At 44.7% G+C, this 23928-nt stretch overlaps 1 protein-coding gene across 5 annotated transcripts in view; it reads right to left on the reverse strand.

The window, feature by feature from the left end:
- The window catches only part of LOC149748703 (uncharacterized), a 58448-nt gene extending 38244 nt beyond the window's left edge, over positions 1-20204 (reverse strand). Inside the window, exon 1 of one of the 5 annotated variants that reach the window (XR_016393799.1) lies at positions 182-19317. Coding sequence is in view for 4 of the 5 variants with exons in the window: in XM_089914938.1 (XP_089771064.1) it covers positions 19324-19356 (33 nt within the window). In the remaining variant the exon portion in view is untranslated. The other 4 variants (XM_089914938.1, XM_089914935.1, XM_089914937.1 and 1 more) reach the window with 4 other exon arrangements.
- Positions 20205-23928: the final 3724 nt, after the last annotated feature.

A 23928-nucleotide genomic window follows, 5' to 3' on the forward strand; every position in this document is an offset into this window, starting at 1 on the left:
ACCTTTTTATCTGGGCAACAAAGCATCCCAGGTGTCACTGAGCCCCTGTGAAAACAGCTCCTTCTTTCAGCTCTCGGGGAGGGTTCAGACCAGAGTCCCAAGGGGTCAGACTGGCCCATTCCGGAACTGATATCTGAGACAGATGTGCTTTTTTTTCTCTCCGCCTCCTCCCTTTTCTTACCTTTTATTCTCCTCCAGCCCTCCCTCACTCATTCTGTTTCAATGTATCAGAGTGAACCCCAATTATCTACATTTTAATGAGTCACCAGGAGGCCAGATACCACCTTCTGAGAAGCAACATTGTATTCATTAAAAGGCTGTATAGCCTGGTGGCTGAAGCCATGAGTCACACCTAGATCTGAATACAGGCTCTACCACTTACTGTGTCCTTAAGCAAGTGGCTTAATGTCTTTGTGGCCCAGTCTCCTCAATTACTAAATGGAGATAATAATAGGACTTAGTTCACAGGGCTGTGGTTGGAATTCCACGAGATCATTCATTTATATCTTTCTTGTTTAAATATTTTATTGAGGGACTGTTCTAATGTTAGGGATACAGAACAGAACAAAATACCAAAACCTTTGTCCTCATGGAGCTTAAATTCTAGCTGGGGAAATAAACAATAAGCAGAAAAATAATACAGTGTTGGGGAGAGATACATTCTATAAAGCATAAAGCCTGATTAGGGTATGGAGAGCGACAGGGAAACAATTTGATATAGGATAGTAAGGAAAGACTTCTTTGAGGAGATGGCCTATGAGCGAAGACTTGATTGTAAAATATTTAGCATAGTTCAAGCATAGAAGCATAGAGTGTTCCATAAATGGAATCATTAATAATATTACTTTCCAGGTTCTCATCTTCGAGATGCTCTTACGTTATATGCCTGAAAATGCAGTAGGTGCTTTGTTTTATTTTTTAAAAATACATCTATTAAATGACACACACAAAAAATCAACTCATTTCACAAACAAAACCACTGTTATTTTAATTATTGTATCTCATTCATTCTTAGTCTCTAACCCCTGGTCACCTTTCTACTGGGTGCCAGAGCTAGGTCCAGAACTGGGTATTTTGACCTCTGGTACATTACCCCACAAATATCTGTCAGAGGGGTAGCAATACACTTTCTAGAGTGGATCCACTATTTGCTTTCATGGAATCCGGACTACACATGTGGAAGGAAGTAACGGGAAGGGCAGTGAAGCACATTTAGTAGACAGCACTGTATATCACTCAGGAGCATCATTTTTTTTGGCGGTGGGTAAGCCAGCGCAGATGGTATCACTGCAGAAGTATCTCAGACTACTTGGGAGCCGTTGAAACCTGGTATGGCTGTAGAACAGACTTTTCCAAAGTGTGTTCCTGGAAACATCTGTTCTATGAAGTTCCATGTTCAAAATCTTTGGGAAACACTGTAAACTAAATTTCTCTCCTGGAGATTCACAAGACATATTAACAAATTAGGTGAAAGGACTTGAGAAGTTCTGCAGTAAAGGAATCTTATTATCCCTAATTGACCCAATATTCTCTGATCATAGAACCGTTTTCTCTCTTAACACTTATTAATTTGCACTTTTTAACACTTAACATTGTACTTCTTGCAATGTTACTATAAAGACACTAAATTTTAATCAACTCATCACAATGTAGACTTCTACAGTCTAGAAATAGCACAAGAGTAAGCAATTAGTAAATATGGGGTGAATGACTCCATATAAGGGTCACAATAGGTGAAGCTCCCATTAAATGTCCATTCAACTTATATTCAAATTTTTATATACAAATGAGTGCTCTTGCTTCAAGTATCAGAGAGGCACTGACATAGAAACATAGTTTTGGAACTCTGCTTTTTGGGACTCATTTTCAGAATCTAAAAGCTTGGAGGTGGAAAGTAATCTTAAAGAGTATTTTTAACCACCAGTTCTGAACCATGTTGTCAAGACATTGTGAAATTCGTTGAAAATATTTTTAAAAACACATTAAAGTACTATAGATTGTGAATAATGTTTTTAAAAACCAATTAGAACAGGGCTTCCCTGGTGGCGCAGTGGTTGAGAGTCCGCCTGACGATGCAGGGGACACGAGTTCATGCCCCGGTCCAGGAAGATCCCACATGCCGCGGAGCAGCTGGGCCTGTGAGCCATGGGCGCTGAGCCTGCGCGTCCGGAGCCTGTGCTCCGCAACGGGAGAGGCCACAACAGTGAGAGGCCCACGTACCACAAAAAACAAAAAACAAAAACAAACCAAAAAACCCCAATTAGAACAACATCAAGCTTACCCCTTACCACATTATCCCGTATCTACCCTACTGCATTCCAATATGGATTCTTGAGTGGGAGGGAGGGAGGGAGGGACGGAGTTACAGCCAGCCTGCTGGGAATTGCACATAACTTGCAGCTTCTCTTATGCGTGCTGAGGGGCACACCCTTGGGAGTATGTCATACATGTAAATCTTTTCTGTCATGTCTGTTATCTGATGAAATAAGGTTAAGAAATGCTGAACCAACACTAATACCATATTTTACATATGAGAACATGGAGGCCTGGAGGGGCAAAATAACATGCCTGGATCACTTGGCCAGAAGAAAACTCAGTAGAACTAAGACCCAAGTGCCCCGTTTTCTGGCTCTGAACAACTTGGCCTCATTTGAAGCACCTGTCTCAGGTCACGTTCCCTGGATGCAGAGCCTGAGATGGGAATTCTAGTATAAGAGGTTTATTGGAAGAGTGTCATAAACCCCACACATTGGAGGATCCTTCTGTGTCGCCCAATAAGCAGATCAGTTTTTGGGTGGAATATGCTTTCTCCTAAACCCAAAAAGGCCTATTTTTAACTGTATAAGTTACAGAGTGCAAAAACTTGACCTTGATTTTAGATAGGATAACCCAGCATGCCCAGATCACTGGACCCCTGAAAACTTCACCATTGTGGTAAGTTGCTGAATCTTTATAGTTTTTATCTCCTACTCCTTGAAGCACATGAATGTTGCCAAGGCATCCGGAGAATTTGCCACCTCTCAGCATTGATTACACGATGTCGTCAATATAATTCTGCATAATTGGCAGATGGTTTAGGTCCCATTGGACTACACTGTGACAGAGGCACAAACTGTGAATGTATATTATTTTTCAATGCATATACATGTCAGCTGCTTCTGATCCTTCTTTCTGATGGGTATTTAAAACCACGTATTTGCCGGGTAATGACTGAATACCATACACATGAAGATGTATTAATCTACTATAGTGAGAAATAGCTGCAGTTGGGGGGTGTTACTTGGCTAAGTTTGCAGCAGTGCACTGTCCTCCCAATGACCCACTTCTTCAGGGGCCAGACTGATAAATTAAATAAGCATACGATGGGGGCCACCCCCCTACATCTTTTATGTCTTCTAAGTCGGCACCAGTCTGCCATTCCCCCTAGGGAATGCACAGGGCTTTGATATACTATCTTGAACAAATGGTGCAGTTTAGGGGACTTACACATATTTGACATATGAGAACATGGAGGTCTGGAGGCCTTTTGTACTATAATTACTTTTATTCTACAGGTCAAAGATCCAATGTAATTATTCTGCAAATTGCTAAGAATGTCCATTCTATTTATACATTTGGGAGTTGGGGGAGTGATCGCTGGGTTGATCCATGGTCTCAGTTTACTAATGGTGAGACAAGCCTGGGTCAGGATTCAACTTATTACCTGACTTACATATGCCCCTATTTTAAAAGGGGTCATGATGGCACTTTGGATTCTCAGTATTAAGATCACCTCTGACCTTATATCCAATAGCACTTGAAAGAACTGGGTATTTCCCTTTCCCCATATGTAGTTACCTGGGTAAATAGCCATACGTCTTGAGGAATCTCTAGAGTATACATACTTCTTCTCACATGGGAACCCAGCCCCTTTTGCTGTCAATGGGTTCTGGATCTGAGAATTGACTCATGTCTGGAAACTGGGCAGGAAATCCTGATTTTCTACCAGGATGGCTGACCTCAGCCTTCTTTTCATCCATTCTTGATCTCTTTTGATTTTATGTGTTAAGCAAATATTCTTATTGACTACAGTCTATCTTGGCCCTAGAAACAACATGACCTATTAGCTACCTTCATAGGTAGCTTCAGGTCAGACCTCCCTGGGTGACATTCCAATAACATGGCTCATTTCGGTAATTACATCCACCTTGCCTCTGATGGTTAAGAGTTACCACCTGGCCTCTGCTCTTCTGCGACCCTATTATTCTCATCAATACTAGGGAGTCTAGTTCTGGAATAGCATCTTCTATTATCGGCTGCAGCCTAAAGAAAACAGCCTCTCTAGAGCTTCTCGGTGATTCCGGTACAGCCCCTCCCAGTGCATTCCTTTTCACCTCAGTAAATGGAGGAACAGAGTCAGCTTCTGGTTTTGCAGTCTTATGTAGTTGACCCATTCTAGCAAGTTCAGTTCTCTGAGACTTTTTTTTTTTGCGGTACGTGGGCCTCTCACTGTTGTGGCCTCTCCCGTTGTGGAGCACAGGCTCCAGACGCGCAGGCTCAGCGGCCATGGCTCACGGGCCCGGTCTCTCCACGGCATGTGGGATCTCCCCGGACCGGGGCACGAACCCGTGTCCCCTGCATCGACAGGCGGACTCCCAACAACTGCGCCACCAGGGAAGCCCCTCTCTGAGACTTTTGATCCCTTCCCCGCAGTTACCAGGCAGTCTGGCATCTCTATCTCATTAATTCAACCTATCACTTTTTCTAAGATATGAACAACTACCACAGCAGTATATTAAACATGTCCCCTGAGGCCCTTCACCCTGTATTGATGAGTGTTCCCTTAACCTCCCACCTTCATCCAGCATCCTCATGACCCCCTCCTAAGCATATTCGCCCAGTTCCTAATGGCACATATTAACCAGTTTCTGTACCTTCTTTAACATGTAATTCCTCTCCTCCCTTTGCAGGCTTGTTACTTCCCCAGTGGTGTTATGCTGAGATTTGACCTTAATGATAGGTATGGTGACCTGGAGGAAGAAGATGGTAGCTGATCCTGAAAAGAGCAAGCGCTCTCTCTTAAGGCACCAGCCTCATTTAAGACTCAGTAGTATCTTCAAGAAGAGGGAGGGGGACTCCATCTTCTAACAATGGGGAGTGGGCCATTTATGCATGCCCAGGGGGTTCAGGGAAATCCAAAATCTGAGGGTTCAAGGTCCTCAAGTGCATCTCACCAGGTGTCTGTATTTCAAGCCTTAGAGTTCTTTTTAGGGTTCTTTTCCTACCAGGGTCCGGTCTTTGGCATAGGATGTTTTCCTAAGCTGAGAATTCAGCCCACGTGGAAGTCCTGCTTATCCTTGTAACTAGGTTCTGTGCTTGCCCTTCAGCTCTGTCTGCCCTCTGGTTGCAGAAGAGGACTGTCTCTAAGTGCCACCAAAGAGGCCCTCAGCTTTAAGTTGCTGACTAACACATCGGAGCCTTGCTTTTCTCTCTTCAGTGAATCAACAGCACTTAGCAGCAGCCTCCCAATTTCACAGTCTTTGGTTTTGCTCCGTGCCTCTCAGATGCCAGGGACATTTTCTCCTGCATCTTCATGCTCACCGAAGGTGGAATTCTTAGCCATTGCACTGCTATAGCAAGCCAGAGACCACGGTCACTGTTGCTACCAACTGTCTTAGGTAGGATTCCCTAAAAGCAGAGCCTAAGGTGGGGATTCTCTATTGAAAAAGTGCTCTCAGGAGAAGAGAAGTGAGGGAAACAGAATAGGGCAAGAGAAAAAAGCGAAGTAAGGATATGGTCTTAGCTGAAGACTAGCATCAGTCTGGCCCCTCAGAAAGCTCTGGAGCAGGCATTTCACCCCATAATTGAGTTTCCCTTGAGGCAAGGAAGTCAGCCTTTTATATCTCTACGTTTGTCATTGGCTACTGGCTGTCCTCAGGGTGTGAAGGGGCTGTCTAACCTATGGGGCTGGCCGCTCTTTGTCAGCAGAGAATGCTCTGAAGAAGGGGCAGCTTTACCCACAGAACCTGTGGAGTGGGCGCACTGGCCAGGTGAAGGGGAAATAGGCAGGGCACTGACCGTGTCCACTCCAGATAACTTCTGTAATCACTCCTACTCCCGTGGGAGAAGAGCTGATATTAGCAGACAGCCAAAAAGTTATTTGGATCCAACCTGGTAAATTAGCTTAGTGAACAATATAGTATTGTGGGGTTTTTTAAAAATGCAAACAACATTTTTAAAGGTGATAATAATGCTCTATACAAAGAATTTCCTCTTTTCCTTTGTGGCTTATAAACTACTCTGCATGCAAATCCCATAAAGGAGTCCCAAATACTTTTTATCAAGTGATATTACCGTTAGACTAAGAGTCTATGTGATCGCTCTGATGTTGGTAACACTTACTTTGAGCCATAAACACAAGAATGTGTGAATGAAAATCAGGTTACTGTCATTAAAGATAGATCATAATATGGATAATTTACACTAGAAGAAATACACATGGCCAAAAAAAGATTTTAAATGCCATTCGGCTTCCCTAGAGGGGAAAGAGACGTCTAGTAAACCAAGGAGCTATCTTTCCTTTGCCTATCATGTTTGCAAAAATATCAGTGAGGATGAAGTGAGATGAAGGCTCTTCAGGTATCTAGGGTGCAAGTGTGAATGAGCACAGACTTTTTGGAAGATAATTTGGCAATATGTATCAAAATTTTGAAAATACTGATACACATCCCTCCCCCGACCCAATAATTCTACTTCTAAGAACTGATCACAAGGGAATAATCAGTGAGCCCAGAAAAGCTATATGTTCAAGGATATTCACATGGTATTATTTTATGTTAGTGAAAAATTGAAAACAGTTGAAAACTTAAATGTCCAAAAATTACGGAATGAGTACATAAATTCTGCAACATTCGGATAATGAACGACTGTACATGAGGATGGCCTAAGTTTGAATTCCAATGTTGTCTTTCCCTAGCTCTATAACCCTGGGAGAGTTAATTAACATTAGTTATTTTTCTTAAAATGGAGATTATAACTGTTCCTATCTCAGAGGGTTGCTATGTAAAGAACTTAGAACAGTGCCCAGCTCACAGAAGTGTTATTATTATTGTTTAGGAGATACAACATAAAGGTATATTAATGTCTTATGTAAATCTATAATATATTAGCTAAGTGAAAAAGCAGGATACAAAGTACATATAATATGATGCCAATTTTTTTTGATTAGACATTCATAGGCCAAAGACTGGAAAAAAAATCACTAAACCACAAACATTTTGCTCTCAGGATCCCTTTATTCTCTTGAAAATTATCACAAAGAACTTTTGTTTTTGTGAATTATATCTACGGATGGTTATTATATTCAAAGTTAAAATTAGAAAATTTAAAAACGTAGGTATGCACCAGCACATAAGCTTTTAGAGTGATGATGTCATGACATGTCCTATAGTTTCGGGAAAGTTCCACTGTACACTCAAGAGAGAATAAGAGTAAAACAAACAAATAATGGTTTGGTGTTATTATTATTAAAAGAATTCTGCCTCTGTGGACCTCCTAAAAGAATCTCAGGGGCCCCCAGAGGGTCTTTGGACCACACTTTGAGAATATTGCACTAAACCACTAACTGTTAGTACAAATCATTTATACATTTTTTTGTATTCTGTATTTTTCAACCATTCTACCATGAGCATGTATGGTTTTATAATCACAAAATGTAAGAATAATATTTAAATGTATTTATTATAATTATGCCAGGTGAACACGCATTCAGTTAGATCAGAGATTCTTCTACCTAAATGACAGTCCTTCATTTTCCTGAGCTCCGAGGAGTGTGTTTCTCAGTTTTGTGAGACATCTAAGAACACAGGAACCAATGGTTCTATGTAATTGAACTTACTTAGGATGCTTTTCATGTATCCAAGAATCTATTAAAGAAAAGGCTATAGAAACTCTCAGGAGGAAGCCAGGTCAGACTGGGAGAGTCACTGATGGGCAGAATTTCTCTCATGTGCTTATGCACAGAGTAGGGGCATTCACTCTTAAAAGCAATTTAGCCACAGAGGCACAGAAGCCTGTTCCCAGTGTCTTCATCCACTGTGATCATATGGTCACAATCAATGGTCATTTTACCGTGTTCACGCCTATGCTCTCAGGGCCTAGTATAGCACCTGATGCACAGCAGGCATTCAGCATTTGCTAAATGAATCAATATATGAGTGCGAGCCGTCTACAAGCTGGCAAGAGGTGCTATAATAATAGTTTCCATGTCAAGTGCTTTACATACATGGTCTCACCTCATCCACCTGTAAGTCACTGAAGTGGAACTCTTATCACCCCCACTTTCCAGACAAGAATACAGAAGCTTAGCCACTTGCTCGAGGATACCCAGCTATGAAACAGCAGAGCACAGGTTTGAACTCAGGTTTGTGCAGGGCAGAGCCTGTGTTCCTGACTTTATATACCTTCTTGACAGGCTTCTATGATTTCAGGGGTGTCTGAAGAGGCCACCAGCCCAGAAAATGCCTGGAAAGATCACCCAGAACTCTGGCAGTAAAATCCCACCCTTGGAAATTCCTGCTTCTGACTGAAGCCTGTAAGATATAATTTTCTGAATATAGGTTACCACGTGTGTGGGGATGGCACAAGTGTGAAGAGGTAAGAAGGAATCTGGAGTAAGTTGAGAAGGGGATGTAGAGAGGTTAGGACCCACCATGGAGGTGCGGAGAATCCATAGCAACATGAAGCTGGAGGAACTGAAGACCCAGACAACCATCTCTCCCTCAGGTGTCCTGGCAACTGAAATCTGGGAACCAATAGAAGGCAAAGCTCTCTTAAGGAGGTGAGCGGACACCAGAGCTCCCTGGAAACCACGTTTGAGAAGGATGGAGGAAGCAGATGGGCTCTGTCTTTCTTAAGTCAGTCAAAGTCCCTGTGAAAAACTTGCTCACCCAAGGTGGAAGCTTTCATTCACCCAACATCTCGACAGAACCCCAAGCAGTACACTATCTATTCAGCTTCCAGTGAACGCAAGCAAGACGGAGTCCCAGGAACCAGACAAAAAATGTCTGCTGGTGAAAAAGAACACTTTCCATAAGGAACTAGGGAGTAGGGGGAGGAGGTGGAAGTAGGAGCCTGGCCAACAGGTGAAAAATTCAAGAAGAATGTGACCGACAAATCAACTGAGTGATTGGAAAGGTTTTCTTCAGGCGCTGTAGGAGGAAAATGGATTTATTTCGTGAACAATGTTTACTGAGTGTGTGGTAGAATGCTACACAGGAGCCAATACCTATCGGGCATGTGCCTGGAATGTTATGTTGGCCCTACCTCCTGACCTTTGCATGTGTTGTGCCCTCTGCCTGACCTTTCCACTCTTAACCTGGCTACATCAAATTCATCCTTTAAGACTCAACTCAGAGAGTTGAGTTGAGGTGTCTCAACTCAGAGAGTTGAGTCTTAAAGGCAAATCAGAGAGCTGCCCTCCAGGCAGCCTTCCATGATTCCTACCACTCCCTACGCCTTAAATACCCAGCCAGGTGTGGATTATGCTGTGAGGTATCCATAATATCCTGTGCTATAGTTTTACCCTTAATAAACTGACTCCAAATAATCTGTATCTATGACTGTCTCCCTGGCTAAGCTGACATTCCTTGAGGGGCTGTATCTTTTTTTTTTTTTTCTTGGCCGTGCCACGTCTTAGTTCCCAGACCAGGGATCGAACCCAGGCCTTCGGCAGTGAAAGCGCGGAGTCCTAACCACTGAACTGCCAGGGAATTCCCGGTGTGTCTTATTCTTCTTTGTCTCCCCAATGCCTGACACTTAGGAGTAGCTCAGTAAATATAAGTTGCATTAATTTAGTTGATTCTCCACCCCCCACACCACTGACTAATCAAATGCATTTAAGTAACAGGCAACTCTTACTGGACTGGAGAACATAGTCTGGAATCAGACCAGAGCTCTAGTCCTGACCCCACCACTTTCGAGACCTATATATAGCCTTAGGTGTGTTACTCAACCTCTCTGAGCTTTGGTTTCCTCGTTTGTGAGTGGAGTTAAAACCCTCCATCTCAAAAAACTGTCGTAAGGATTCAATGAACTGATTTAAGACCCTGGCACAGTTCCTAGCACATAGTGGATACCAAGTAACAATTGGTTCCCTGTAGTAATAAATTATTGGAAAAGGTCATGCGAAGGTTGGCAGGACCAGGGACTTGCCTGGGCCTTGATAAGGAATAAAGTTTACTGCCCTCTGGGGGTTTCTTGGGTGACTTGGGCCACACTAGTGCCATATGCTCAGCTCTCAGCTGGAGTCCTCAGTCGTCCCTGAAAGGGGGTGTGGGGAACTTGTTCCAGGACACAGCTGGGAACAGCCCACCACCTCCTCCTGGGGCAGGTGCACATCAAGGCACGCCAACGAGAGGGGACTTTTGTCAAAAGGACCTCAAGGTAGAGGAGAGACTGAGACCACCCTGAATGACCACAGGAGGGGCTGTAGGAGACACAGCCCCCATGGTCAGGTTTGCCTCATCCCTGTCCTAAGGCCTCTCCAGCCCCAGCCTGGGAGAACCACCACAACACTGAAAACCAGCTTACAGGCCAAAGAAGGGAAGACGTGGGATGAGGAAGAGAGCAGACGTATTTAGGGGTCCAGGGCCCTTGGGTGGGGTGTGATATGTGACTAGAGAGGTCCCCAAAAGAGTGAGTTTCCCTGCAGGGCAAGGAGAGGAGGCGCCCTTCAACTGGTGGCTCAGGCAGAATCCATTCCTGGGCTCTGAGGGAGCACAGCTGTCAGCTTCAGACCAAAGGAAAGAACAGCTCTATGTGTCCTGGATTCACTGTTAGTCATCAGTGAAATATTGCGGGTAATGGGCTGTGCCTTCCTGCCCTTCCAATGTTAAGAGCAAAGTCGGGACATTTGGCAGAGACTGCTAGTTGTTCTCTGATATCCATTCTTTCCTTCTTCCTAAGCAGAAGACCACTCTCCACATTTTACCTGAGCATGCAGCTACCCAGAACAAAGACTACATTTCCCAGCCTCCCTTGCATCTAAGGCTGGCCGTGAGACTAAGCTCTGGCCCACAGGATAGGTGCAGAAGCCAGTGTGCAACTTCCATGAAATGTTCTTAAAGGTAGGGGATGTGCCCTCCTCCTTCCAATTGGCTTGGAATGTAGACGTGATGGTTGGGGCTTGAGCAGCTATACCAGACTATGAGGTAGGATCTTCAGGCTGAAGGTAAAGGAGCAACAAGCTAGAAAAATTCTTGGTCTCTGAAAACCATGGAGTTGCCATACTAGGTGGCAATGCATACCATGAAAGGGAAATAAACTTCTACCTCTTACTTTGCGTTCTTTGTCACTCACTGTCGAGCCTGATCTTAACTGATACAAGGGCCTCCTCAATAGTTTCAAAAGGCAAAAGCCTCCACTTCCCTGGGGAAAAAAAAAAAACAACTGCAGGTTCATGATATTAACATCTGTTGAGGGTTTACTATGTCTCAGACTTTGTCTTAAGCACTTTGAATGCATTAGTTCATGTACTCCTCACAATAATCCCATGAGGCAAGTTGTTATGTTATTCTTGTTTTGTAGATAAAGAAGCAGGAATGAGGCAATTTAACTCACTCAAGTCCACAGGGTAAGTAGTAGAACTGGTATGTGAACCCAGATAGCCAGGCTCCAAACCCAGACTCTTAACCACTGTAGCAGCTAAAAGTTAATCATATCAGAGTCCAAATCAGGTTGCTTTTGGTGTTGCTTCTCTTGGTTTCTATCACCCAGCGTTGTTTCCGTTTATCATTAATTTCAAAATGGAGAAGTAAACGCATTACTTAGCACAGCAGTTTGGGAGGAGATTTTCTGAAACATAGGACCCATGATAGAAATGGAAGTGCAGGGGTAAACGGATAAAAAGGGGGCATTTTATCAATTGGGTACCCCCTACTCTAAACTGGTGGTCTTCAAACTTTCTGAGTGGCATGAACCTATCAGCATAACACACAATTTGGGGGCACACAATCCCCAAAGCATGAGTGTATGTGTGTGTCTCTGTGTGTGTGTCTGTCTGTGTGAAATTCACATGTATGGCTCTGTGATTAGATTCTCGTGGTGGGTACTGTGGTGATCTGTCCAGATCCCCTCTTTAGAGTTGATGCCTCCATCTCCTAGAAGTAGGAAGGTCAGTTGCTAAAGCCTCACAGCTGCAGTCCTCACTGGAAACCGCCCTCCGCTGAAGGAAACTGCTCATCCAAGGTCATGATCTCCCAGGGTGTGGCCTGCAGCCAGTGATTGATGGGGGTGCAAAAGCCCAACTCCTTTGCCTTAATTCAGGACTGCTCTGAGGGCCATCCCAGCTCCAGAGCTCTCTGTACGATGGCTGAGGCCTCTGTCACACGTGCATTCAGGTCAGCTTCCCCCACTGCCCAATCCTGCCGTCCTCACGTCATCACAGGTGTATCACCTGAGACCACTCCCACTCACCTTCACGCAGCTTTACATTTCAGAGTCTGTTTCCAGAGACCCAATCAAATAGACCTCCAAATTAAAACTCAAACAAGGGTGAGGTGAAAATAAATATAAAAAGCTGTAACATTTTCTATTTACACCCAGCAGTTGTCTTGTGCACCCTTGGGCTGTGCCTACAAGCTTTAGAGATGATTCCTGAGGCTTATAATTTACCACATTATTCACATTAATCCCAGCCCAGGGATAGAAACAGAGGTCTGGGAGGAGGAGGAAGAAAAAAAGGGAGTCCTTGCCTGATCCTTCCCACCCAGTTCAGATTCTCCTGGCATGGACACTCACGGCCCTATTTCCTTCTCCTCTGGGACATTCATCACACTTGTGTAAACTTGTTTAACGACTGTCTTCTCAAAAGCCTAGCGATCAATGAAGTCAAGTTCTGTGTCTGTCTTGTTCATCGTTGTATACTTAATACCTAATAGTTCCTGATATTCAGGAGATGCTCAATAAATATTTGCCTATTGGGAGGGAAAGTGGGAGAGGAAGAAGAGGGAGAAGGAGAGGATGGAAGGGTCAGGAAGGGGGAGACGCTTAATCAGGATCTGTTCACCCCTCATTGTCAGCAACCAGTGTTACACAGAGGCTGAGCCCTTTCCCAGCTATTTCAGTCCAGCGGGTCCTAAGGACTGCCTTGAACCTGGAGGGTCCTTCACGGGGAATACAGAAGGAGTATGTATCCATTGGTTCATCCAGTAAATCCCATAGAACCTACCATGTATCAAGTAACCTGCTGTGCTCTGGGGATGCAGAGGTATGTGAACATAGACAAGGGCCCTGAGCTTGTGCAGCCTGAGCCTGGGAGTAGACATTAATCAAACAAAAGCACAAAAATATATCGACAAATTATGGTAAGTACTCTAAAGGGAAGTAGGGGCATGCCCTGAAAATGGCCGAGTCTGCTGTGCATTTGGGGCGGGGGTGGGTTGAGGATGGCAGGGAAGTCTGCTCAGACATGGCTTCCCTGTCAGAGGAGGTGATGCTTGAGCTGCGATTGACGGATCTGGTTAGTTGGGCCAGTGTTTCTTGACCTCGGGACTATTGATATTGGGGGCCAGATAATTCTTGCTGGGGGGCGGGGGTGTCCTGGGAACTGTACAACCTTTAGCAGCAGCCTAGACCTCTACTCACCAGACGTTAGTAGCACCGCCCCCAACGCCCCATCTATGACAGTCGCAGTGTCTCTGGACGTTGCCAGATGTCCCTGGGAAGGCAAGATGGCTCCCAGTTGAGAACCGCTGAACAACAGGAATAGTTGAGGTGTTCGGGGAAGGGAGAAGGGCAGGAAGGGGAAAGGTATGGGAGGAGTCACATCTGCAGGGACCCCAGGGTGAGAAAGCAGTGTGGCTGGAGGTGCTGGCCGACAGGGCCAGGCCCTGCAGGCTGAGAAAGAAAGAAATGAGTTGTCTGCTCCCTGGTAAAGAAAACAGAAAATCACACACAGAGAGAGAGGGTGCGGGCCTACAAGGCTACTGACAGGATCTCATGACTAATCACCAGGATCCAAATAAGCCTCGGGCTTCCCTGGTGGCTCAGTGGTTAAGAATCCGCCTGCCAATGCAGGGGACTCGGATTCAAGCCCTGGTCCGGGAAGATCCCACGTGCCGCGGAGCAACTAAGCCCGTGTGCCACAACCACTGAGCCCACACACCACAACTACTGAAGCCCGTGGACCCAGAGCCTGTGCTCCGCAACAAGAGAAGCCACCGCAAAGAGAAGCCTGCGCACCGCAACGAAGAGTAGCCCCCGCTCGCCGCAACTGGAGAAAGCCCACGCGCAGCAACAAAGACCCAACGCTGCCAAAAATAAATAAATAAATTTTAAAAAAAGAAAAGAAATAAGCCTCCAGAAATCCGGAGCACTGAGACAATATTAATTGAGCTGGGTTAGCACATGTAGCGCGTGCACCCGGCTCCCAGGGCTGATGAGGGGATGACAGATGAACCCAAGTGGGGCAAGAGGACGCGCCAAGGGCTCCATTTAATAAATCAGCTGACACTCCCCTGCATTTGCATTGCTAATGGCGGTACCTAAACCCCAGGTGTTGCTGCAGAAACTTGTCCTGCTGCTGCCTCCCCATCTGTAACTCCCAAGGGAGTTGGCAAAGGGTAGCAGGGTGCTGGGTGGTGAGGTCTGAAACACATTTTAAAATCAGCCTGGAGCTGGTGGATAATGACATGTCCAAAAGATCTGGCCACACATGTGTAGGTTTGCTGTCCTAACGAGCACCTCAAAGCCTGGGTCACAGGGTCCCCAAGGCAGAGCTGTGCTGGAATGGGGCACCAGGGCATCCAGCCCCCAGATGCCTCCTTCTCGGGCTACTGAGCTCCCAGACATTCCACCATGAGTTCATTTGCTAACCAGAGAGGACCTCCAGTAAGTGAAAGTTAACCACTTTGGATCTCTGTTTCTTCCAGTCCATGCTGAAATTTTTCTTTCTTTTTTCCTGTGGCGGCAGGGGGTGGGGGGTGGAGGGGGGTGGCAGGGAATACTGAATATCAGAATCATGTGGGGAGCTTTTTCAATATATACCCCATGCCCCATCAGCCCTAAAATTCCCATATGCTCTCAAGGGGGTGTGTCCTTCAGGATCAGTGTTGCCATTTTTCCTCTTGCCTCGGACTCCAATATAATTTGATACGACACTGTCCCTGATCCTGTCTGTATTTAAAATTTTGGTATTTTTTTCCTTGTGGATTTTTTTCCCATTAATTTGGATTTTTAAAAAATATTGCATTAGAATATTATTTATCTTGATGACTGAAAATTTTAGGGCCCCTTAAATTTTTATTTTATTTTAATTTATTTTATATTTAATTGTGGTGAAACACACCTAACATAAAATTTACCATCCTAACTATTTTTAAGTGTGCAGTACAGTGGTATTAAGTACATTCACATTGTTGTGGAACTATCACCACCATTCATCTTCCCAAACTGAAACACTATAGCCATTAAACAGTAACTCCCCCTTCCCTCCTCCCCCAGCCCCTGGCAACCACCATTCTACTTTCCATCTCTATACATTTGCAACTCTAGGTGCTTCATATAAGTGGAATCACTTGCCTTTTTGTGACTGGATTATTTCACTTAACATAATGTCCTCAAGCTTCATCCATATTGTAGCATGTATAAGAATTTCCATCCTTTTTAAGACTGAGCAATATTCCATTGCATGTATGTACCACATTTTGCTTATCCATTCATCCATCCATGGACACTTGGGTTGCTTCCACCTTTCAGCGGCTGCACCATTTTCCCTTCCCATCAACAGTGCACAAGGGTTCAAACTTCTCCTCATCCTTGCCAACGATTTTTCCCTTCCCTTCCCTTGCCTTGCCTTCCTTTCCCTTCCTTTTCTCTTGATAGCACCCATCCTAATGATGTGAGGTGGTAGTGCCTCTTAAATTTTGTGCCCAAGGAGGTGTCTCACTCATCTCACTGCAGTCCCCACCCTGCCTCCTAGTTACAAGTTGGCTTCCTGATAAACATGTGTTACATCCCACAAGTGGGCTGGTGTAGGAATAAATACTGTGCATTTGGATTAGAAGCCTGGTTTCTAACTGTGTGACCTTGGGCAAGATACTTAACTTGTCTGTGCCTTAGTTTCCCCATTGAGAAAAGGAGGCAAGCACTTCTATTTACCTGATAGAATGGTCATGAGGATTAAGTGGATTAGTATATATAAAGCTCATAGACATAGTAACCCTTATACCTTCTGTTATCAAAAATCTCACCCTATGGATGTAGCTATTTGTTTTTAATAAACTTATCACTTTGGAATAATTTTAGGTTTATAAAAATGTTGCAAAGATAATACAGAGAATTCCCGTGTATACAACTCCCTCCCTCTAACATTAACATCTTACACAATCATGGTACATTTAAGAAATTAACATTGATACATTATTATCTAAACTACAGACTTTATTTGCATGTAACTGGTTTTTCCACTAGCTGTCCCAGGATCTAAGCAAGAATACCACGTTGCATTTAGTGTGTAGCTGTTTTTGTTTTGCTTTGTTTGTATTTCTGTACTTTGCCTGAAGAATGTTTTTAAGAGCTGGAATTTGAAAGCCCTTAGATAGGACATGGTTCTCCATTCTGCCACAATCCGCCACCACTCCCTACTGTTCTGTGCCTGCTTCCGACATCTGCATTTGCTGCCTGCCCCTGGAGGCCTGAGAATCTGTAGCCCTGGATCAGCTGATGGCTCAATCCCTTCCCCTCTTAGAGGCTGTAATTCGGTGATTAATTCTTTCGGGTCTGCAGAAATCCTCTATTAAAATTCAAATGCTGTCAGGGAGCTAGTTCAACTGAACCAATTCACAGATAAACATCTTAGCAGAAATTAGTTGATAGGGAGGATGGCCTTACGGGCTAGTTAGTAAAAGTGCCTGGGGGTGAGAAGAGTGCCTGGTAGGGAGATGGACAGGCACCTCCAAGGAAAGGCTGGCCAGGCTGTGATGCTAGATTTATCCATCTTGTACCTTGGGCTGGGCCCTGCCTGTGATAGGCCCTGATTCTTACTGCTCAGTTATGTAACAGATCTCCCACCCACCACCCCAGGGCTCCCTGGCGTCATGGATCTGTGAGCCCAGCAGAGCCCAGCACGTTGCTAACTTGGGCCTCTCTGCTGGCTCTGCCTCATTCCTTTCCAGAATGTGGGTAACTCAGGTCCTTGGTGGTGGTTGGGAAAGAGGCTGGAAGAAACTCTGCCACCAAGTTATTAAGGAGTTTCTCTTTACCCGGGGCAATGCAAAGTGCTAAATCAGGGTTTGAAAGTGAAGAGCTAAACACAGCAGGGGCAGTATTTTCAAACTTATTTTTTACTCAAAAATAGACCACCGGTTATGAGCGATCAACTAGCTTATTTTATTCTCCATATTTTTACATACTTGGGTGTGCGTATACAAAAGTTCACGTAAGAGTTACTTGTCTTGTATCTGCATATTTAGAGAATTGCACTTATTGACTAATAGCATAAATACTCAGAAAAAAGAAGAGAAAGTTGATTATTTAAAAAAAAAAAAATTGGGCTTCCCCGGTGGCGCAGTGGTTGAGAGTCCGCCTGCCGATGCAGGGGACACGGGTTCGTGCCCCAGTCCGGGAAGATCCCACATGCCGCGGAGCGGCTGGGCCTGTGAGCCATGGCCGCTGAGCCTGCGCGTCCGGAGCCTGTGCTCCACAACGGGAGAGGCCACAACAGTGAGAGGCCCGCGTACCGCAAAAAAAAAAAAAAAAAAAAAAAAAATTGAGAATGTTCCCCTACCTTAGATTCTTGCTTTTGCTGTGGGTAAAGTTTACAAGATGCCTCTAATATCAGCCACACAATTTCCCCCTGTCCTCACCCTAGTGCTTTTTTTTGGTGCTACAGCATAGTTGGGAAATAAGATGGACCAGACAGACCTCTTTTGAGTACTGGCTCCACCACTAACTGGTCATGGGAAATTGGGCAAGTTACTCAACCTATTTGTGCCTCAGCTTCACCTGTGAAATGGGGATAATTGTAGCACCTGCCTCCCGGGGTGGTTGTGAGATTAAAAAGATGGGGGAAGCAAAATGTAGGGGGAAAAAAATAATTTTCTCTTTACCCTTCTAGGTTCTTGGCTGAGACACCCCTGTAATAAAAAGATTAACAGGAGAAAAACAAGCACAAGTACAATAACATGTATACCTTCTGTATATGTAAGAGGTACCCAGGAAAACTGAGTAACTCTCCCGAATGGCCAAAGCCATCACCTTAAATACCATCTTCAGCTAAAGACAAACGAAGATGTTTGGGGCGGCGGAGTCAATTACAGGAGGTAACCAGGAAAAGCAAAGTAAACAAGGGTAAGGTTGTTATTCAGAGTTCTTAAAGTCGTTGCCTTCTCCAATGATAAGAGTTTCTAGGGATTTAGAGTCATCTTCCTCTTCCTGGTGCAGAGAGGGATTGATACACCCTTACAAACGGAGAGTTCACTTGGAAATGTCTTTTACAAAAGGGTAACTTCTATTTGGTTTTCAGAGCTTCTCCTGTGTCTGCAATTTCTTAAAACTAACCAGCTCAAGGTAATCCTTTGCCAAAGAGACGTTTTTTCAGCTGATTTCCTTTCTTTCTTTCCTGTTTTTTTTTTTTTTTTTTTTTTGTGGTACGCGAGCCTCTCGCTGTTGTGGCCTCTCCCGTTGCGGAGCACAGGCTCTGGACATGCAGGCTCAGCGGCCATGGCTCACAGGCCCAGCCGCTCCGTGGCATGTGGGATCCTCCCGGACTGGGGCACGAACTCTCAACCACTGCGCCACCAGGGAAGCCCTCTTTCCTGTTTTTTTAACATCTTTATTGGAGTATAATTGCTTTACAATGTTGTGTTAGTTTCTTGTAGTCTTTATAAATGTGTGGGAGATAAAACCTTGGAAATCCAGACCTACTGAGTCCAAATTTCCTGCTCTTTGGACACAGAACTGACCCTTCAGAAGGACCCTTCCTCTAGCCCCATTTTACAGACAGGAAAACTAAGGCCATGGAAAAGGAAGGCTTTTTGGTTTCAGTTTAGGAAATAAAATTAGGAAAAATAAAATTTAGGAGATTGAAAGAAAGTACCTGCAATAAAAACACAAAGAGATGAAACAGCAGGGCCAGACTAGATAGAAGCTAGACAGAGTGTCCACAAAAATGTGAAGGCTGAGAAGGTTAACAAAACAGTGAGCTCACTTCTGACAGGTAACTGGAAAGAACAAGCCGTGTTGTCATACTCCTCAGAGGCTGGCCCGGCAGCTGCCAACATGCCAACAGCAGCTCCGCGTGACCCCCACCTCCCCATGCACTGCATGAGGCTCCACGCTCCTTACCTGCACTGAGCCGTGTCTGGGGGATGCTCCCATCAAGCCCCTGGAGAAGATTTGCTCTGAGCTCCCTTTTTTCCCTTTGGCTCCTTGTTGGCTGCAGTTGGCCTCTGCCACACCCTCCCCTGCAGACGGATGAAGAGGGAATGTTCAGAAGGTACTGTCTACAAAGAAAGCACCTTTCCTGAAAGCTGGGGGCTGGGGAATCAGCATATGCTGTAGCACATTCTGGATCCTTCCAGAAACATGGTTCCTCTTCTCCAGTCATCCCTGTATACCTTGACTTAGGTTATACGCACACACACACACACACACACACACACACACACACAGGGAAAAAGAGGAAGGAACAAAGACTTCCTGCTTCCACTACTGGTCAAGCAATTCCATTTGGCCTGAGCAGGTATGGTCAGTGACCTGCAGGATGGCTCAAAGTCAGATGGTGGCAGAATAAGACAGATAAGAAAACAGAGGGACAGGAGAAGTTGCCAGGGACTGGGGGGGAGGGCTCCAAGTTTTGCTATCTCTGGCCCCTTTGAACATTTTTCCTCTGTTGTGAAGCAACGTCTGTACATATCTAACCCGCCTGCCCGCCCCAGCTCAAATGAAGTGTGTGAGCAGGTCCACGCACCCATTCCCCTCCTGTGAAGATGAGGTCACCTCCTGAGTTCTTTCCTGTGCATCTGAGTGTAGCTGGCAGGCTCTTTGATCTCCTGTCTCCCTCTGAGTGGCCTCTGAGTGGCCTCAGGTGAGACACCAGAGGCTTGTGGCAAAATGTGGAACTTCTACCTGTTGGGAGTGGAGCCCAGCTCCAGCTAACCTCGGCAGGACCCAGACCAGATTGTCCCAGCTGGCACTCCGTTTGCATTACTTCATCCCCCTCAAGAAGGGCAATTCATTAAACGTGCCATTTGATGAGATGGAATCTTCATGCTTTGGTGGAATGTTACTTTAGATTAATTCACACAGTGGAAAAATAGCTTTGTCTGTGAAACTGTGAGCTACTTGGGGTTCTGAGAAACAATCCTTTACCTTCACAGATGGCTGGAACACACGGTATAGTCAGGACAGCACAGTAGATTGGGAAGATTAATGACCTCTTGATGAAAAATTTAGGAGATGTGCTATATTTTTTAGTGTTTAAATTATGTTACGTGCGGTAAAATGCACCCTTCTTAGTGTATAGTTTTCTGAGTTTTGACAAATGCATACATACATGGGCCTACCACCACAGTTAAGGTGTAGAACAGTTCTGTAGCCCCAAGAAGTTTCCTTGTGCCCCCTTTTTTGGGTTGAATTGTGTGCCTCCAAAATTCCTGTGGTGAACTCCTAACCCTCAGTACCTCAGAATATGGCCTTATTTGGAGATAGAGTCTTTACAGAGGAGATCAAATCAAAATGAGGTCCATTAGAGTGGGCCCTAATCCAATATTACTGGTGTCCTCGTAAAAAGGGGAAATTTGGACACACACACACACAGGACAGAATGTGAACATGAAGGTGGCCACCTACAAGTCAAGGAGAGGGGCCTGGAGCAGATCCTTCCCTCACAGCCCTCAGCAGGAACCAACACTGCCAACACTTTGATTTCAGAATCTGAGAACCGTAAGATAATAAATTTCTATCGTTTAAGCCACCCAATTTGTGGCCCTTTATTAGAGTAGCCCTAGCAAACTAATACAGCCCCTTTATGGTCACTACCTCCCCCTACCTCAGCCCCTGGCAGGTACTGATCCCATTTTTGTGCCTATAGTTTTGCTTTTTTTCAGAATGTCATGTGAGATCATACAGTATGTACCCTTTTGAGTCGAGCTTCACTCAGTACAGTGCTTTTGAGATTCATCCACATTCCTTTTTTTTTTATTCTTTTTTTTATTGCCGAGGAGGATTTGTTTTATGGATGTACCACAATTTTATTTATCCATTCACCAGTGGAAGAATATTTAGGTTATTTCCAGGTTTTAGGTATTGTGACTAAAGCCTCCATAAATATTCACATATAACACTTTTTGCATTTCTCTTGGGTAAATGCCGAAGGGTGGGGTTCCTGGGTCACATGGTAAATAGATGTTTACATTTGTATGAAACCACCAAATTGTTTCCAAAGTGACTGTTCCATTTTTGTGTTCTTGCCAGAAATATATGAACATTTTAGATGTTTCACATCCTGCTCACTGCACTTGGTCTGTGTTTTGTTTTTGCCAATAGTAACTATGTACAGGTATCTCATTGTGCTTTTATTTACATTTTCCTAGTAGCTAAAGACGCTGAACATCTTTTTGTGTGGTCATTTGCCATCTGTGTAACTTCTTTGTGAACTGTCTGCAAATATTTTCCCCATTTTTAATTGGGTTGTTTGTTTTTTTATTTTTGAGTTTGAGAGGATAAAAGTCCTTTATCAAATACGTGTTTTGCAAACATTTTCTACCAGACTATGGCTTGTCTTTTTATTTTCTTAACAGTATCTTTTGAAGAGCAGAAGTTTTAAATTTGGACATAGTCCAATTTATTAAAACATTTTAATGGATCATGCTTTTGGTATCATATCTAAGAAACCTTTACCTAAGGTCACAAAGTTCAGAATACCTACTTTTCATCCTGACTGAGCAGCTGATTCTCATCCTGGATAGGTCATTCATCCTTTCTCAGCCTTAGTTTACCCCCCTGTGAAATGTGGAGATTGAAGTGATAAGTATTTTCAAGCTACTCGACAGCAAGGGAACCTACTTTTTTTTTTTTTTTTTTTTGCGGTACGCGGGCCTCTCACTGTTGCGGCCTCTCCCGTTGCGGAGCACAGGCTCCGGACGCGCAGGCTCAGCGGCCACGGCTCACGGGCCCAGCCGCTCCGCGGCATGTGGGATCTTCCCAGACCGGGGCACGAACCCGTGTCCCCTGCATCAGTAGGGGGACTCTCAACCACTGCGCCACCAGGGAAGCCCAAGGGAACCTACTTTGAACTGAGGTCATGCATGGTACCCCAGCGTATAAAATAGAAGTGTTCCTGGGGCCCCATCCTCCTGGGGTCTTGTGAACAGTGTTTCCCTATCTCTCGTGTGTACACAGATCACTTGAGGCCCTTATAAAAATGCGGATGCTGATGTGTAGGTCTGGAATAAAGATGAGGTTCTGCAGTTCTAACAAGTTCCAGGTGATGCCCGCTGCTGGTCCAGGGCCCTCACTTTGAGTGGCAAAGCTCCAGACTTCTACGGCCAAAATGTGAGGTCTACCTTTGTCAACATAAGACTTTGGATTTCTATAGTATATTACTTCCAAGGAGAGCAAAGTTCTTCCATATCAGTGATTCTATTTTCCTCCTTTCTATCGGCCCCATCATTATCCCCAGTTAGCCGATGGGTACACTGAGGCCCAGTTTGAGCCAAGTTCCCTGGAATGTGGCAGAATCAGGTAGAGAAGAAGGCTGCCAGCTGCTGGTGACATGCGCCATTGTGAACTGTATTATAGAGTCAGTATAATACTGAGAACTTGTTCTGTTGTATCAGAGACTCAAACTGGCTTAAGGAAGAGGGGAACATTTTTTGGCTCATGTAAGTAAAAAGTCTGAGGCTATGCTGGCTGCAAGTGTAGTTGGATCTAAGAATTTGAATGCTGTCTTAAAGAATATGGCTCTCTGAAAGTTTTACTTCTGTGCTCCTCTGAATTGGTTTCACTCCCAGGCAGGCTCTTTACGTGCCATGATCAGAAGACCACTAGCTGGTCTAGGCCCACATTAGATCAGCTTAGCCCCACCAGCAAAAAGGCAGGTCCCCTTTTCCAATAGTTTCATCCAAAGCCCTGCATTTGAGCTTCACTGGCTTAGCTCAGGCTACATGCCTGCCTATGCCTGTAACAGTGACTGTGGCCAGTGGGCCTGTGGGATGCAGTGATCTGATGGGCCAGGCCTAGATGGTGCTTATAGCCTGGTGGTGAAATCAGCTTCACCTGAACCACATGGACTTAAAGTACAGAAGGAAAGGTTCCCAAAAGAAAGGGGAATGTTGTTTGTTGAATGGGCAAACAACAGTGTCCCCTACGGTCACTAGAAATTCATATGCATGAAAGCCTATGTTTTTGTTTTTGTTTCAGGTTTTTAAGGGGGAAGGAGAAACAAGAATCTATAACTCTGACCACTCAGGAAATATTCTCATTGTGCCTTATATGCCTCAATTCCTCCTTAGCACTCGACCTGTTTCAAAGCTCCTTGGATTCCCTTCCTGTGTTTTCAGCACAGCTCCCACCTCCTCCAACACCCAAGATTTTCACACTACCTTTCCCAGCCTGACAAATGTACTTCAATGCTAAACATTTCTATTCCTATTCTCCCAGAGGGCCTTGGATTTGAGGTGAGAATTGCAACAGAGAACAATGTTTGACACAAAGTAACTGTGCACTGAAGATGGAATTTTAGGCACTGGGGAATTGTTTTTTTTTCCTGGGAGAGGAGCATCTCCTTGGTCTTGCCAAATCATCCATCTGGTTTTGCTGACCTACAAAGTTGGCCAAGGTTACAGCCTTCCAGCCCCAGAGCAATCCCCTCTTTCTGGAGGCGGCGGTGGAAACAGGTGGAGTCATAGCTGGGCTGACTCAAGGTGATGTCAGGACTCTCTTGGGAGG

The sequence above is a fragment of the Delphinapterus leucas genome, chromosome 7, assembly GCF_059928025.1.
Source record: "Delphinapterus leucas isolate spDelLeu-1000000601 "Yukka" chromosome 7, BTC_Dleu_Yukka2, whole genome shotgun sequence".
Classification (NCBI taxonomy): Eukaryota; Metazoa; Chordata; class Mammalia; order Artiodactyla; family Monodontidae; genus Delphinapterus; species Delphinapterus leucas.